General features: G+C 52.8%; 2 protein-coding genes and 1 pseudogene across 4 annotated transcripts; all 3 read right to left on the bottom strand.

Annotated features, from left to right (window-relative positions):
- Window positions 1-1,154: 1,154 nt before the first annotated feature.
- SPEF1 (sperm flagellar 1) lies at window positions 1,155-9,377 on the bottom strand. 3 transcript variants are annotated; one of them, XM_035298277.3, is made up of 8 exons: window positions 5,230-9,377; window positions 3,686-3,797; window positions 2,833-2,989; window positions 2,580-2,619; window positions 2,375-2,435; window positions 2,057-2,180; window positions 1,862-1,955; window positions 1,285-1,418 (listed from the first exon to the last, which is right to left on the bottom strand). In XM_035298277.3, the coding sequence occupies exons 1-8, from the start codon at window positions 5,336-5,338 to the stop codon at window positions 1,414-1,416; spliced, it is 702 nt and encodes a 233-aa protein (XP_035154168.1). In that variant the 5' UTR covers window positions 5,339-9,377; the 3' UTR covers window positions 1,285-1,413. The 3 variants fall into 3 exon arrangements, with proteins under 3 accessions (XP_035154167.1, XP_035154169.1, XP_035154168.1); XM_035298276.3 differs by having other exon boundaries at window positions 1,155-1,955; XM_035298278.3 differs by having other exon boundaries at window positions 1,155-1,955; window positions 5,295-5,498.
- CENPB (centromere protein B) lies at window positions 8,087-10,979 on the bottom strand. The gene has a single exon (XM_008995698.4). It carries the CDS (start codon window positions 10,729-10,731, stop codon window positions 8,923-8,925), a length of 1,809 nt encoding a protein of 602 aa, XP_008993946.2. The 5' UTR covers window positions 10,732-10,979; the 3' UTR covers window positions 8,087-8,922.
- Window positions 10,980-12,369: 1,390 nt separating this feature from the next.
- Window positions 12,370-12,971, bottom strand: LOC108591632 (mitochondrial import inner membrane translocase subunit Tim8 A pseudogene; annotated as a pseudogene).
- Between the last annotated feature and the right edge of the window lie 3,207 nt (window positions 12,972-16,178).

Below are 16,178 nucleotides of genomic sequence, written 5' to 3' on the forward strand. Positions count from 1 at the left end.
TCCCTTGGGTATGTGTTGGGTATATGCCTAGGAATGGAATTGTTGGATCTCAGGATGTTTTGTTTTTGTTTTGAGGCAGAATCTTGCTCTTTTGCCCAGACTGGAGTGCAGCAGCACGATCTTGGCTCACTGTAACCTCTGCCTCCCCACTTCAAGCAATTCTCCTGCCTCAGCTTCTCGAGTGGCTGGGACTACAGGCGCCCACCACCACGCCTGGCTAATTTTTTTTTTTTTTTTTTGAGATGGAGTCTCATTCTGTCATCCAGGCTGAGTGCAGTGGCATGATCTCGGCTCACTGCAATCTCTGCCCCCTGGGTTCAAGCAATTCTTCTGCCTCAGACTCCCAAGCAGCTGGGGTTACAGATGCCTGCCATCATGCCTGGCTAATTTTTGTATTTTTAGTAGAGAAAGGGTTTCACCATCTTGACCAGGCTGGTCATGAACTCCTGACCTTGTGATCCACCCACCTCAGCCTCCCAAAGTGCTGGGATTACAGGTGTGAGCCACCATGCCCAGATAATTTTTTGTATTTTTAAGAGATGGGGTTCACTATGCTGGCCAGGCTGGTCTTGAACTCCTGACCTCAAGTGACCTACCCGTCTTGACCTCCTAAAGTGCTGGGGTTACAGGCCTGACCCATCCTGGCTGGATCTCAGGATTTACAAATGTTCCACATTACTGGTAGTCAGAATAAAGTTGGGGTCACATCATAGCTGTAGTGTGTTGGCCAGGGTTGGGAGTAAAGCTTGGCCTCAGTCCATTGAAGTTGGGATCAGTCCTTGGGCAGGGTGGGAATTCTACAGAGGGCTGGGTTAGGGGTCAGTCCATGGGCATGGTTGAGGGTGAGTGCATGACCACCTTTGGGAAGAATCTAAAGCCCAGGTTTGGACAAGGCTGGAGAACACTGTTAGGGTGGGTTTTGGGGTCAATCTAAGGCCAGGGTTAGACTGTGATTGTGCATAAAACCTGACCCCTGGTGATGTCATCAACGCAACAAGCCGGTGACCACACAGAACCCAGTCACTCACAAGATGAAACCCACTAGGGGTCCAGAAAGGTTTCACTTGAGGCAGGAGTGGGGAGATGGAGGACAAAGGAAGCAGGGACTCCTCCCCTCAGAGATCTGTGCAGAAAGCAAAGGCAGGCACAGGAAATAGAACAAAACAGTAACTTTAATGGGGCAGCCCTGAGCCGTATCCTTCAAACCTTCCCTTCAATAGCCTGTGCGCGAGGAGGGTGGGGCGATTGCTACAGGCAAGTCGATGTCCTCCCTACTCCTGGCGATCCCACTTCTCACCCCTTCCTCTCCAGCTGCTGCGGTCTCCGTCGCCAAGCTGGGTCCAGGTAAGCTCCCAGGAAGAGCAGGGGAGCCCCTCAGCGGCCCGCGGCAGATTCCCCCTTGGCAGAGGAGAACTATCCTGGATGGAGACACCGCAGTCCTCGGAGCTGAACAGGGACCTGATTCTGGGAGTGTGGACCGAGCCAGGGACTGCCTCCTAAGGCCCAGCGCCACAAGCTGCAAGGCCGGCCCGAGGTGTTGGACACTGCTTTGGGAGGAAGGCCAGGTCTCTGCACGTGGCTTTTGGGCTCTGGAAGGCAGTCCATTTTCCTGACCCGGATGGAGTGGGAGGAGGCGACTCAGCCCCGGGCCTTGGGCTCCTACGGCTCCCTGTTCCACATTCTCCCACGCTCACCCATCCCAAGGAAGGAGGGCACTCGGGCTCCAAGAGGCTCGTGCGAGCAGCGGGCTCCACCCTCCCAAACGTCCCTCCGTCGGTGGGTGGGTCGGGCGCGGCATCGGGGCTCTGGAGGGTACCGGGGCGTCCCCGCGCGGCCCGGGCCACAGCTCATCGCTGCTTACGCTCCGCCTGCTGGAGCCGCTGGGAGAGGTCTGCGATGCGCACGTTCTTGAGCTCGAGCAGGTGCTCCAGGCGCTTCACCTTCATCTGCAGGACCTAAACCGCGCCGCGCAGGGGTCAAGTCCGGCGGCCTGCTCCCTCCTGCTCAGCCTCTGCTGGCCGTGAGACCCCATCTGCAGCCTTCCCAGACCCCTCACCTGCACGGTCTCCTGCAAGGCCAATAGCTCCTGCTCCTTTTCAGCGATCTGGAGGACGAACCTTGGGTCGCCCTGCAACGCCTGGTTATACGCTGGAGGCCGACCCGCGGGCGGAGGGTCCCCTCTGGGGTGGGAAGCAGCTTAGCCAAGGCCTGGACTTCGGGCCCTATACTCACCTTCCAGTGCCCTCGACCAGACCTTCCCTTCTGCCCTCTAGCCCGGTTTCTGCCTCCCCACTGTCTCAGGCTCAGCCTGCCCCTGCCCTCCAACCCCAGCCTGTGTGCAGCTTGATGAAGTCGGGAACTCCAGCTTCTTTACCTGAGCTGACCCCCTCCCTGGGGGTCCAGGGCACCTTCACCTCGAGCTTTCTGTGATAAACCTGAGACGAGGCAAATGGAGGAGTGACTGTGCTGGAGTCTCATTCTCCTGCTTTCCCCTCCCCAGTTCCACTCTCACAAGCAACAGGAAGAAGGACAGAAGGAAAGCTCCACCAGGGAAGGAGAAATGGGAAAGGCCACCTTACCCACATCCATGTAGCCACTGCCATCCTGGGGAGCCATCTCCTGAAAGAACCCCACCGTGAGCCTGGCCTCAATCATCCCCAAGGAGACCTCTGTCCTTTCCACAGGCCCCCAGGCCAGGCTCTATTAGCCAAGCACCCCTCCCCCACACTTATCGCCCAGGCACCCAGGCACCCAGGTCCGGCTTTCTGATGTCTGGGGAGTGCCCCCCACTCAGCCCCCGGAGCAGTGGGAGAAGCTCGAGTGGGGTGGCACCTGTAAGGAGCCCACGCCCAGCTTCCTGTGCCTCTGCTGCTCCTCCAAGCGCTGCCTCAGCGGGATGAGCACCAGCTCCACCACTCCAGGGACGCACTGAGCGATCTTGCGCATCACGTCATCCGGTACTGAAAAGTTCAGCTTGTTCAGTACCTTCCTGAGGGGTAGACACAGGGATAGCGGATTGGGTCCTGGGGAAATGAAGTGAGGGGTGGGGGAGATGGAAGGGGGCATGGTGGTGGCAGTCCTGAGTTCACAGCCCTGGGGGAGTGGAAGGGCATGCATCTGAACTTCCTTGTGTGGGTGTCCCGAAGTTCCTTCCTTGCCTCCCCAAATAGAAATCTCTCTCTCTCTTTTTTTGTTTTGTTTTTTGTTTTGTGTTTTTTTGAGACAGAGTTTCACTCTTGTTGCCCAGGCTGGAGTAAATGGCAGAACCTCAGCTCACCACAACCTCCGCCACCCAGGTTCAAGCAATTCTTCTGCCTCAGCCTCCCGAGTAGCTGGGATTATAGGCATGTACCACCATGCCTAGCTTATTTTGCATCTTCAGTAGAGATGGGGTTTCTCCATGTTGGTTAGGCTGGTCTCAAACTCCTGACCTCAGGTGATCCACCTGCCTCAGCCTCCCAAAATGCTGGGATTACAGGTGTGAGCCAATGCGCCTGGCCAGAAGAGTCTCTTAATTGTGTAATCAGATGGATTCTGTCTGTGTTAACCTCCCCCACCCTGCCATCAATACAATCTCAGCTTGGGCAACCAAGACCATAGGAGATGATGGGGCTGGGGTAGTCCTTCCTGGGAACCTAGGGTGGGGGCTAGATATTCCCAAGCCTGCATCCAGGTATTCTGCTACCTGTTCAGATGACCCCAGTTGCTGAGCTTCTGCTGGATAGAGTTGGCAGGGACATAATTGTGCATCTCCACCATCTTGGGGAAGTAAAACTTGATGACCTCCGCAACTAGGACTGAGGGAGTGGGGAGCAGACATGGAAGGTGGGGGCATGGGCAAGGAAAGAGAAGGGGAGAGAAGGTGGGGGTGGGAGAATCGGGCATGGCAGAGTGGTGGAACCCAGTGTAGAGGTGGAGATGCAGAAAGGGGAAGGATGATAGGGAGGGAGACAAAGACATTGAGATTAGTGATAGGTAGAGGAGACTAAGTCTCCAGCATACCTCAGAGAAGCTGCATCCCTCCTCCATTAATTTAGAAATGGGAATACTGAGTCTCTGGTCCTCTAATTGAGAATGAATCAGCCAGGTGCGGTGGCTCATGCCTGTAATCCCTATACTTTGGGAGGCCGAGGCAGGTAAATTACCTGAGGAGTTTGAGACCAGCCTGAACAATATGGTGAAACCCTGTCTCTACTAAAAATAGAAAAATTAGCCAGGCATGGTGGTGCATGTAATACCAGCTACTCAGGTGGCTGAGGCAGGAGAATTGCTTTAACCCTTTAACCTGGGAGGCGGAGGTTGCAGTGAGCTGAGATTGCACCACTGCACTCCAGCCTGGGTGATAAGAGCGAGACTCTGTCTCAAAAAAAAAAAAGAGAGAGAGAGAGAGAATAAGTCTCCAAGAGAGGCTTTCAAGAGCCCAGGGAATTCACATGGATGCATGCTCGTGTGCATGCACACACACATACACACACACACACACACACACACACACACACCAACACCAAAGTTCCGGGAAAGTCAAAGACTCACACAAGCAGAGACATGTGATAAGATCCCCTACACATAGAGACGTAGGGAGAATGTGTAGACACATAGAAAAAACACATGCTAGACACACATAGGCACACATGTAGAACACACATAAACAGAAGCACAAAAAGCCACATATGCACATAGCCTCCCCAAATATACACACACAGAGATGCATAGAAGTACTTGACATGAGAAGAAGACAGAGGAGTATTTCGTCATTGAGACCCCAGGAGACATTCCTAGAAACACAAACACCTATACAATCACAAAGAAACATGCACACAAGACCCCTCAATACAGGACTAAACATGTCAACACACATATGAACATACACATGCTTGGACTCCCACAAGATGAACACAGAACACATAGCAATGAGTGAGGACATACAGAAATGCACAAATATATATATATATGCAGACATATATCTTAGTCATTAACGTCCCTGCAGAGAGCTGCGGGCACAACCCCGCGCATGCACACAGGATAGGACATGTAGACATACATATGGACACACATTGTTCACACACAAATGCAAATAGAAAACACATAAGCACACACGTCTACAATTTGAAGTCTCAGGAGATAGATTCCTCCCCACTTCCACACGCACACAAACACAAAGAGTTTGCACAAAGACCCATTACACACAAACATACAGGACAGAAAATGCACACACACAGGGGCACACACCTCCATCACTAAAGTCCCTGGAGAGGTTTCGCTTGGGCCGGGACAGAGGGATGTTGTCTACCCACAGGTACAGCTGGTGCAGCGCCGCCTCATCCACGCTGCTCTCCATTGGCGTCCTCAAGGGCTGGCCGTCCAGCGGTGCCGCGTCCAGCCACAGCCTCACGACCCTTCAAGCGCTTTCTCTCTCGCCTCTGTAGGAACCCATAACTGCCTCTGCCTGCCTAATCCAGAGACTCACGTCCCAACTGGGAGCGGCCATATTGTTTTCTGAAACCATGGAAACCGTCCCCGACTCGCCTGGGAGCAAAGACTTATGGGATTTGTAGTTTTATCCTCTCCCCGCTACCTCCTTTCAGGCCCGAGCTTTGAAAAGGCGGTTGGCCTTCTCTTTCTCCCCAAGAAAGCATCACTTCTGTGCCCACGCCACCTGCTGACCAGCCACTGACCCGCTCTGGGACCAGCCAAAGCCCACTAGACCCCCAGAATTCCTGCATCGGCACCCCCTAGGGTGGGGATTCCCCTTCTGGGCTGTCTCTAGCTGTTAGTCCAAAATAAAGGGAGCTCCCCAATGTTTGTCAGCTTTATCTGGAGGTCCATTGTTGATAATATGCCACCCAAATGGATTGTGTGGTACAACTATTTCCTGCTTCGTCCCTCTCCAATGATCATGGGGCCACTGCCACTCACCCTTCTCAGCAGTGTCCTGGTGGAGTATTTAATAGGTAACCCAGACTCCCATGGAGAACACCAGAGTTCAAGGCCAATACTTTGGGCAGGTCATTTAACTTCTTAACTCTATTTCCTTCTTTGTGAAGTGACAATGGTTCTCACTTATTTGTCCCAACTGGGTAATGGGAAAGAACTTCACAAATGGGAAAAATGTTACTATTTAGAGAAAACCTGTTTGTATGGGAAATGGGGAAATGGAGTTGATTTTAGGTATAGAAGCAGCAAGAGCTTCTATAGACACTTCCACACCCCTCATCTCCCTCCAAAGAGCTATTCTTCCATGGATTAGAAATTCAGTCTGGGCGCGGTGGCTCACACCTGTAATCCCAGCACTTTGGGAGGCCATGGCGGGTGGATGCCCTGAGGTCAGGAGTTTGAGACCAGCCTGGCCAACATGGTGAAACCCCCTCTCTACTAAAAATACATAAAATTAGTTGGGCATACTGGCAGTCGCCTGTAATCCCAACTACTTAGGAGGCTGAGGCAAGACAATTGCCTGAACCCAGGAGTCACAGAAGTTGCAGTGAGCTGAGATCACACCATTGCACTCAAGTCTTGGTGACAGAGCGGGACTCCATCTCAAAAAAAAAAATTCATTTCAGTACCCAGTTCCATTTCAAAACAGCACTACCCTTAGGAGGGTTAAGAATAGGAATATGGCTCCCTCCTTAGTGAAGAGGTACTTCTAGAGTCAGGATGGGAAGAAAGCTTGACTAACCATGTGGTCTTGGGCACCTGACCAGACCTCTCTGCCTGGTTTCCCATGGCTTTACCTACCTCAGGGGCTTGGTGGGCATCTAAAGCATTATAGCACAGAGCAGGGACCCTATTAGTATCAGCTAGTACTATCATTAATGAGACAGTCTCAGTTCCAGCAAGAGGTGTTCTTTTTGGCTGGAGACAATGGAAGTACTTCGTCTTGTTGGTACCTGCGCTGAGGGAGCTGGGTTAACTGGGAGCTCCTGAGGAAGCAGGCATCGCTCCCTCCTGCTCACTCCAGAGCAGGTCGGCCTTCCCTTTGGCTCTCTGGTCTCCAACTCCAGGGCTCAGATTTGGGGCGGGAAGATGATGGCAAGGGGAATCCCAACTACTTTTGTTGTCACTTCAAAGCTCTCAAGGCCTGGAGGGTATTCCTGAATGCCAGAAATGCAGGATGAGAATGGAAGTCACCCCCATTTCTTGTTTTAAAGTCGTATATAGTGGCCTTGATTTTCCATAAGGGGCCATATCCAGGGCCGGCGAGGGACAAAAGATGAACTGGATACTCCCTCGTTAACATTCCAGTGTTGGAGAGAAACTCAGTAGTGATGGTGAGCCAGGGTTGGGAAGGAAACACAGAAGTGATGTGCCAGCCTCAGGTGAGGTGGGAAAACCGGTTTGGGGCCCAGAGCTGCCAGCCCTCTTCAAGCCCAGGCCCTCCCCTGTGAGGGAGGGGTAGAGAGGGAGGGGCTGGCTCTGAAAGGAAAAAATGCGTATGACCAGCAAAGGGACTTGTCCTCACCCTTGTACTGGGGGGCGCCTGGAAAACACTGCACAGGGAGTTACCAACTCATCCTCTGCCTCTTGGGGGTGCAATCTGTTCCTAGCAACTTCACCTTCCTCCTGCCACTGTGCCCAGGGTGGCCACCAGGCTTGGAGATGCTGATCACTTAAAGGCCTAAAAGGGCTTCCCAAATAAGGCACCAAAGGGTGCCCCATATGCCCCTCCAACCGTCAGTCTAGACTCCAGAAGCTGCCCCAACACTCCTTTCCTTCTGTCCTGGCCCCAATCCTGCAAAGGCCTTCAAACTGGCCTTGGTAGGCCTAGTCCCCATGTGCATATTGATTTGCCTCCAGACTGCTGGCTGCCTCCCTCCTGCCAAAGCCAAGTGACCGCAAGCTTCTAACACCAAAGCAATCCAAGGTTAAGCAGCCTTGAACTCACCTAAGTAAGGCACACGGAAGTTACTTTCCTGCCCAAGCCTAGATCACATTTTAATATGAATGTGGAAAGCTACTCCTGCCCCTTCCTGGTCAGGGCCACCCTCTCAACACTTGCTTCTATGTCCCACCAGAGCAAGGACCAAAGGGAGCCAGGACGAATATGTCCCCCAAGACAGACGCAAGCCCAGACCATGAAGGATGCACCTTTGGCTGTTAAAATGTTCACCCCCACAAAAGGGGAGTGGACAGATTTATTGAAATCAAACTGGGAAAGGAGCAGCTGGATGGCTGGACTCTGGGCCCAGCCCCAGGCCCCTCTGCCCAGGATGGGGCCCTGCCAGAGAGGGAGGAGAGGAATGGGGCCTGCAGCTGCCCATGAGGGAAGCGCCCATTGTCACTCCCATGGGGGGGGGGGGGCTCTTGGAAACATCCAATCTGGAGAGAAAACCAAGGGCCAAAAGTCACATGGACAGGGCCAGAAAAAGGGGCTGGGGAGGTGGAAAGCAGGCAGAGGCAGGCTTAGGGGCCTGCAGTGAGTTAAACTGTGCTTCTCGAGGTGGCCCAGGGGTGGGGGTGGGGGCTGCCAGCCTTGCAGGGGGCCTAGGCTGGACCTTCCTCTGGAGCCCTTCCCAGAATGGCTTTGGGGTCCCCCCCCCATCTAAGACCTGTCGTGGATGGCAGAGGGGAGAGGCACTCTCCGGCAGGGAACCTCCAGGGCCCCTTCCTGGCTGCTGCTGTGGTTAGTCCACTGAGGGCACGGTGTGGTAGCACCGGACAGCTCCCCACCCACCCCACCTGGTCCCGAGCCCAGGGCCAAATGGAGAGGAAAGAGGATTCTGAGAAAGAGGCAATAAGCAGGCAGTGAGGCTGACCTTAGCCCCGGGACCGGCCAAGACCAGGCCTGTCGCAGGGCCAGGGGAAGCATTACTAAAGGATCTGGGGCTCCGCACTCTAGCTCCATGCACAGTGGGTGCCCAGAGAGTCCTCTGCCCTGGGGTGCTGCTACAAATCTAGGTTGGGGGCACGGCTAGGTCCAGTGACTCAGCTTTGATGTCCAAGACCCCGAACTCCTGCCTGCCTGGCATGGTTCTTCCTGGTCACATGGACCAGATCATGTTCCAAGTGGAGGATGTGGCTCTGCACTCGCTCATCAATGGGGAAGGAGGTCAGGTACCTCTTGACCATGGCGAAGTAAGCCATGGCCTCCCCAAAACTGGGTACAGGCACCTCATCACCATCCTCATCATCATCATCATCATCGTCTTCGTCTTCATCATCCTCTTCCTCATCATCCTCTTCTTCCTCACTGTCCGACTCAGAGTCCTCCCCACCTTCCAGGAAATGCAAAGTAGGGCACTGGGCCTCCTCCTGGGCACCATAACCCCCGAAGCTGCCACCAGCCTCCACTACTCCCTGGGCCCAGTCCTCAGCTTCCAAGCCCTCGGAGGAGCTCTCTTCCTCTTCCTCCTCTTCTTCATCACTGTCCTCAACATCACCCTCCTCCTCCACCTCCTCTTCCTCCCCCAATTCTTCTCCTTCCCCCGCTTCCTCCTCCTCCTCCTCTCCTTCCTCCTCCTCTTCCTCTCCTTCACCCTCCTCTTCCTCTTCTTCTTCCTCCTCCTCTTCCTCTTCCTCCCCCTCACTCTTGAGGGAAGTGGTGATGGTGGCATTAGGGCCACCCCCAAAGCCAGCCTCTCGAAAGCAGGCGGCTATGTCCGAAGGCTCCACTGCCTGCCAAGCGGCAGCTACAAAGTGCAAGGCCTCCGTGAGACCCAGCTGCAGGCCTGAGCGATCCTGGCCCTCTAGGGCGGCCATGGCCTTGAGCAGCATGGCCTGGCGGTAGTGGCCCTTCACCTGCTGGACCACTCCCCTCTCCAGCGGATGCACGGTGCCCGGAGGGAAGAAGGCCAGCTGCACATGCCGCAGGCCCGAGGTGTCCAAGGACTGGGCAGCCAAGCGGCCGGCGAGCAGTAGGACCCGGCGAGACTCTGCAGCCATTCGGGTGTCCAGGGCCTTCAAGTACTTGGCCAGGGCCTGGGTGGTGACACCACCCTTGGAGTTGGCGGTGTAGTCGCAGGGCAGGCCTGCTTGGCCTGCGCGGGGCTTGGCCGACTTGCCCGCCACCAGCGGGGGCAGCTTTTCGCTGCCGTCGGCGTTGGCGCACAGCAGCACGCTCAGGCGCTGGGTGGCTTGACGCGGCCGTCCGTCTCCTCCGAACAGCCCCGAGGCCTGGTCGGGCAGGAAGTCGTACCACAGACTGGTCTCTGTGGCGCTGAACACGTCCTGCGAGGCATAGCCCTCGGCCACCGAAGGCGGCTGCTCCTCCCGAGCGCGCCAGCCAGTCGTGCTCCCGCCGCTGCCCTCCGAGGGCACCGCGGCCGGGCTGGCAGGCGCCGCCGGGGTGCGGGGGGCAGCGTTTCGCGAGCGGGCGCGGGCCACGCCGCTGCAGGACACCACGCCGTGGCGCCGGCGGAAGCGGTCCAGCCAGCCGTTGGAGGCGGTGAAGTCGTCCATGCCCAGCTCCTCGGCTATGCGCAGCGCCTTCTCCTTGAGGATGATGCCCTTGACCGGCAGGCCGGCAGCGCGGATCTGCTGGAACCAGGCGATGAGCAATCCCTCGAGCTTGTCGTAGGGGGACAGCTTGTTGGTCTTGCGGCAGGTGGAGGCCACCCCGTACTTGCGCTCCGACGCCAGGATGGCGCGCTTGTTCTTCAGGATCGTGCTCAACGTGGACGGCGGGATGTTGAAGCGCCGCGCGATCTCGCCCTTGCGCAGGTCCGGATTCTCCTCCACCTCCTGGATGATCCGCGACTTCTCCCGGAACGTCAGCTGTCGCCGCTTGGGGCCCATCCTGGCGCGCCCCCCGCCCCGGGGCCCGCCGCCGCCCCGGGGCGGGGGGCCCGGGCCCGTGGCGGGGGGCACCTGGCGGCCTCTCCCGCGCGCCCCGCCCGAAACAAAGCGGCTCGCGGGCGCGGCGGCGGGGCGACGACCCGGCCGGGCCGGGGGCACCTCCGGGGGCGCCGGTGGGCGCGGCGTCGGGCGGCGGGCGGCGGGCGGCGGGCGCAGGCGACGGCGGGCGGCGCGGGCGCTGAAGGCAGGAAGTGCCGCGGCGCTGGGAGCTGGGAGCGAGGCGAGCGGGGCGGAGCGGGCAGAGCGGGATCTCGCGGGAAGCGTGGGGACGCCCGGCGCCGCCTCCCCGCTCTCCGCGCCCACAAGCTTCCCGCCGCCCGGACCTGCCGTTGGGGGGCGCTGCGGTCTGCAGGACCGGCCAGTGCTGCGGCCTCCGGCGACCCGGCAGCGACGCGGGCGGGACGCGGTGCATCGCCACTGGGCCCGGTGGACAGCGACTTGCGGCTCTAAAAGAATAACCACCAGGGTTTTTTTGTTTTTGTTTTTGTTTTTTAATTAAGGTAAAAATAACCCACCTTTTTTTTTTTTTCGGAGACTGAAAAATTCAGGAAGTTAAAAAAACGCTTTTCACATCACCTGGAGAGATGCACAGGTAACATTTTGCTGCATTTCCTTCCAGTCTTTTCTCTAGGCGCATGTAGTTTTCTTTTTTAAAATGTATTATATAAAACTGGCATCAGACTGTGTAGACTGTATATCTGGCATCTCCTGCTGTTTTACCTGGCATCAAGTAGTGAGAATTTGGCCATATCGGTAAGTATCATTGCCAGCATGCTTTTTAATGATTGCGTAGCATTCCAGCTATGAATGAACACTAGCATATGTAACCTATTGTTACACACTTAGGTTATTTTTGTAAATCAACACTACAGTTGTAAATCTATTTGATGGTGCTAATGACATTTTTCAAAAAACTCTTTTATAGCTTTTATTTCAGTGATCAAAAGAATGCAGTAAATGGAATCTACACTGATTAACATTAGGCATGCACCTCTACCTGAAGCTGCTGTCAGATTCTGATTGGCGTAAATCTTTATAACTATTTAGGCACATCATTGAATTTTTTTGTACCCTGATATACTTGTAGGGCAAGTTAACTTCTTCCTTGTGGCAGTCTAATAACAAGAATTATGTTCACTGGTTAGATTCCTTTGTAACTAAAGGCTTCTAGACTCTCACACTGCCTACCCTACCTTGAGGCTATACTTAATATGGATATTTAAGTAAATCACCACAGAGGAAAGGGAGATCATCAAGAAAAGTGTACTCCATAAACACTCTTACAGATCTTTTTCTCCAGCATTGATAATCAAGCACAAGATAAGGACACCAAATTATTCTTCCCCACTACTGCCCTTTCTGATAGACAAGGATCTCCCCTGAAATCAGAAATGATTCCACACAAATGAGAAATTTTTACATATGTGGTCCCACTATCAAAATTTTAGGAAGCACTTAATGGGGCTTGGAGAAAAGCATAGTCCCATATACAGTAATATATGTCTAATAGAGTTTTCTATTAATTTGTCAATTATTTTCACAAGATTAGCATTAAAAATACAAGCAAACATAGGACCTTCGAGCTCTACAGACAAAAAAATTTGTCTGTTCATTCTCAGATGACAGGATGTCCCAAGAGTAACAAAAGTTGGGAGTCAATCTTCAATCAGCTGTTTTTTCAATCATTCCATCAACAGCTCTTCATTTCTTGAACTACTTTCCTTTTCCAAAGAGGTAAGTAATGCTGAGATCGGTCAGAAAGGCTTTCTGAGAAAACTGGCTTGGATTTCTGGGTCTGTTCCAGTCGATGCAAGATGAATTGGCTTGTATCAATGAAGCACTCAATGCAGTTCACAAAACAGGCCTCAGCCCGACTGTCCAACTTTGGCCCAGGCTTGTCCATGCACTTCTCCCAACAAAGTTCAGTCATCTGGTGCACCAACTGCTGGAAGCGCTGCTTTTGAGTCTCTGCCTTGATGAAATGCTGTAACTTCGGGTCCACTGCACCCAAACCCACCACAGAGGAAGAGGAGAAGGAATCCATCCCAGGGCGACCATGCTTGCAGAGACGAACTCTGTACCAACTAACCGACCTTCACCGCTAATGACATTTTTTTAAGTTCTAGTAGTCCCACAACCCATAGATAAACATTCATAAGGTCTTGGTTTGTCACTTTCTGGGCTCTGCCATGCGTGTGGCCATAAATGTATTGTTTGCACTTACAGAAATAACATCATGTATATGCATAAGTGTGAATCCCTGAAGCCTCCCTCTCCCGCACCAAAGCATAAAAATGCCAAGCTCTTAAAACAATGAATGTATATCAGTGTTTTAAAAAATCTCTGCTGAGTGCAGTGGCTCACGCCTATAATCCCAGTACTTTGGGAGGCTGAGGTGGGTGGATCACGAGGTCAGGTATTCAAGACCAGCCTGACCACCATGGTAAAACCCCATTTCTATTAAAAATACAAAAATTAGCCAGGTGTGGTGGCACAGACCTGTAATCCTAGCTACTCAGGAGGCTGAGGCAGGAGAATCCCTTGAACCTGTGAGGTGGAGGCTGCAGTGAGCCAGGATTGCACCACTGCACTCCACCCTAGAAGACTGAGCGAGATGCTGTCTAAAAAAAAAAAAAAAAAAAAAAATCTCTTAAGGCAGCACCAAAGGGAACTCCTGCAGTTAGCAGAGGGGAAGGCTGTGACCCAGGGGGACAGGCTGAGGACCTGGGGGTGGATGAAGCCGCAGATGAGTATAGACAAAGAAGACAAGAAGACCAAGGATGGTGCCCTGGGTACTCCAAGGTTAAGGGCTCAAGAAGGAGGCTGGGCACGGTGGCTCACACCTGTAATCCCAGCACTTTAGGAGGCCGAGGCAGGTGGACCACCTGAGGTCAGGAGTTCAAGCCTGGCCCACTGTGAAACTCCATCTCTACTAAAAATACAAAAAATTAGCCAGGAGTGGTAGCGCTCACCTGTAGTCCCAGCTATTCAAGAGGCTGAGGCAGGAGAATCGCTTGAGCCTAGGAGGCAGAGGTTGCAGTGAGCCAAGATCATGCCACTGCACTCCAGCCTGGGCCACAGAGTGAAACTCCATCTCAAAAAAGAAAAGAAAAAAATTAAAAAGGGAGGGAGGGAGAGAGGGATCAAGTAGAGACTCTCAAAGTGAAGGAGCCCCTGAAGTGAGGGAAAAACCAGGCTACTATGGCATTCTGGAAGCCAAAGGAAGGAAGTGTAACTTACTGCTGTTTTAGTGCAAATTTCTGTTTTCATGGTTCTTGGCCATTTGAACCCTGTGAATTTTCTAGTCATATCCTTTGACCATGTGTGTATCCTTTTCTTGACTTTTAGGAGCTCTTTACATGCTCTGAAGAAAAGATCCTTGTGAAGTATGTTGCAAATGGTTTCTCCTAGTCTGCCACTTTATCTAACAGCTTAGAGAATCTTTTGGATATGAGAAGTTTTTAATCTTCAATCTGTCCATTTTTTTCCTTACTGCTTTTGGATTTTGTGTCTTACATAGCGAGGCCTTTCCTATCCCTGAGATATAAAAGATATCCTTTTGGCCAGGCATGGCAGCTCACGCCTGTAATCCCAGCACTTTAGGAGGCTGAGGCGGGCAGATCCCCTGGGGTCAGGATTTCAAGACCAGCTTGACCAACATGATGAAACCCCATCTCTACTAAAAATACAAAATTAGCCAGGTGTGGTGGTGCATGCCTGTAATCCCAGCTACTCAGGAGGCTGAGGCAGGAGAATCACTTGAACCTGGGAGATGGAGGTTGCCATTGCACTCCAGCCTGGGCAACAAGAGCGAAACTCCATCTCAAAAAATTAATAAATAAATAAAAAGATATCCTTTTAATCTCAAGGTCCAGAAGAACATGTGGGAGACTTTTCCCCATAGAGGCCAGAGCACTGCTTGGTCCAAGAGGAGTGTGTGGTCACCAGGCAAAAATGAATCTAAAGATTACCTGGATGAGAACTCCTTGCTATGCCTCTTTTATATCCTTTTTCTCTCCTTCCTTCCTTTTTCTCTTTCTTTCTTATTTTCCTTCCTTCCTTTTCTTCCTTCCCTTCCTTCCATTCCATCCCTTCCTTCCCTTCCTTCCATTCCATCCCTTCCTTCCCTTCCTTCCTCCCTTTTCTTTCTTTTTCTTCCTTTCTTCTTTTCTTTATTTTGAAACAAAGTCTGTCACCCAAGCTGGAGTGCAGTGGTGCAATCATAGCTCATTGCAGCCTCATGTTCCTGGGCTCAAGTGATCCTCCCACCCACCCCAGCCTCCCTAGAAGCTAGGACTACAGCTACAAGCCACTATGCCTAGCTAATTTTTTTCTTTATTTTTATTTTTTTTTTAATTATTATTATTATTTTGAGACAAAGTCTGGCTCCGTCACCCAGGTTGGAATGCAATGGCATGATCTTGGCTTACTGCAACCTCCGCCTCCCAGGTTCAAGTGATTCTTCTGCCTCAGCCTCCTGAGTAGCTGGGACTACAGAGACACACCACCATGCCCAGCTAATTTTTGTATATTTAGTAGAGATGGGGTTTTACCATGTTGGCCAGGCTGGTCTCGAACTTCTGACCTCAAGTGATCCGCCTACTTGGACTCCCAAAGTGCTGGAATTACAGGCATGAGCCACCGCAACCGGCTGTTATTTATTTTTTGTAGACACAAGATTGTGCCATTGCCCAGGCTGAACATGAACTCCTGACCTCAAGCACTCCTCCCATCTTGGCCTCCCAAAGTGCTGGGATTACGGGTGTGAGCCCTGCACCCTGCTGTTGTCATGCTCAGTTGTCAGGAAACTGTCTGAATTTTGGAGCTTTCGTCCATGTGCACATGGGTCCCTCCTGCCTCCTCACGCATCTTGGTTTATAATCAGCAGGCATTTGAGTGAATGGACTGTGGATGGATTTTTTTTTTTCTTCTTTGCTAAATTTTCCAGGTTTTCTTTAATAAGTAAGTACTATATATAGGTCCTTTAAAATGAAAAGAAGAATGGCTAGGTACAGTGGCTCATACCTGTTGTCCAGCACATTGGGAGACTGAGACAGGAGAGTCACTTCAGCCTGAGAGTTCCAGATCAGCCTGGGCAACATAGCAAGACCCTGTCTCTACAAAATATTTAAACATTAGTCTGGGCACAGTAGCTCCTGCCTGTAATTCCAGCACTTTGGGAGGCTCAGGAGGGCAGATCACGAGGTCAGGAAATCAAGACCATTCTGGCCAACATGGTGAAACCCCATCCCTACTAAAATATAAACATTAGCCAGGCATGGTGGCGTGTGCCTGTAGTCTCAGCTACTCAGAGGGCTGAGGTAGGGGAATCGCTTGAACCCAGGAGCCAGATTGCCGTGAGCTGAGATCATACCATTGCACTCCAG

Source organism: Callithrix jacchus, chromosome 5 (assembly GCF_049354715.1).
Source record: "Callithrix jacchus isolate 240 chromosome 5, calJac240_pri, whole genome shotgun sequence".
Lineage (NCBI taxonomy): Eukaryota > Metazoa > Chordata > Mammalia > Primates > Cebidae > Callithrix > Callithrix jacchus.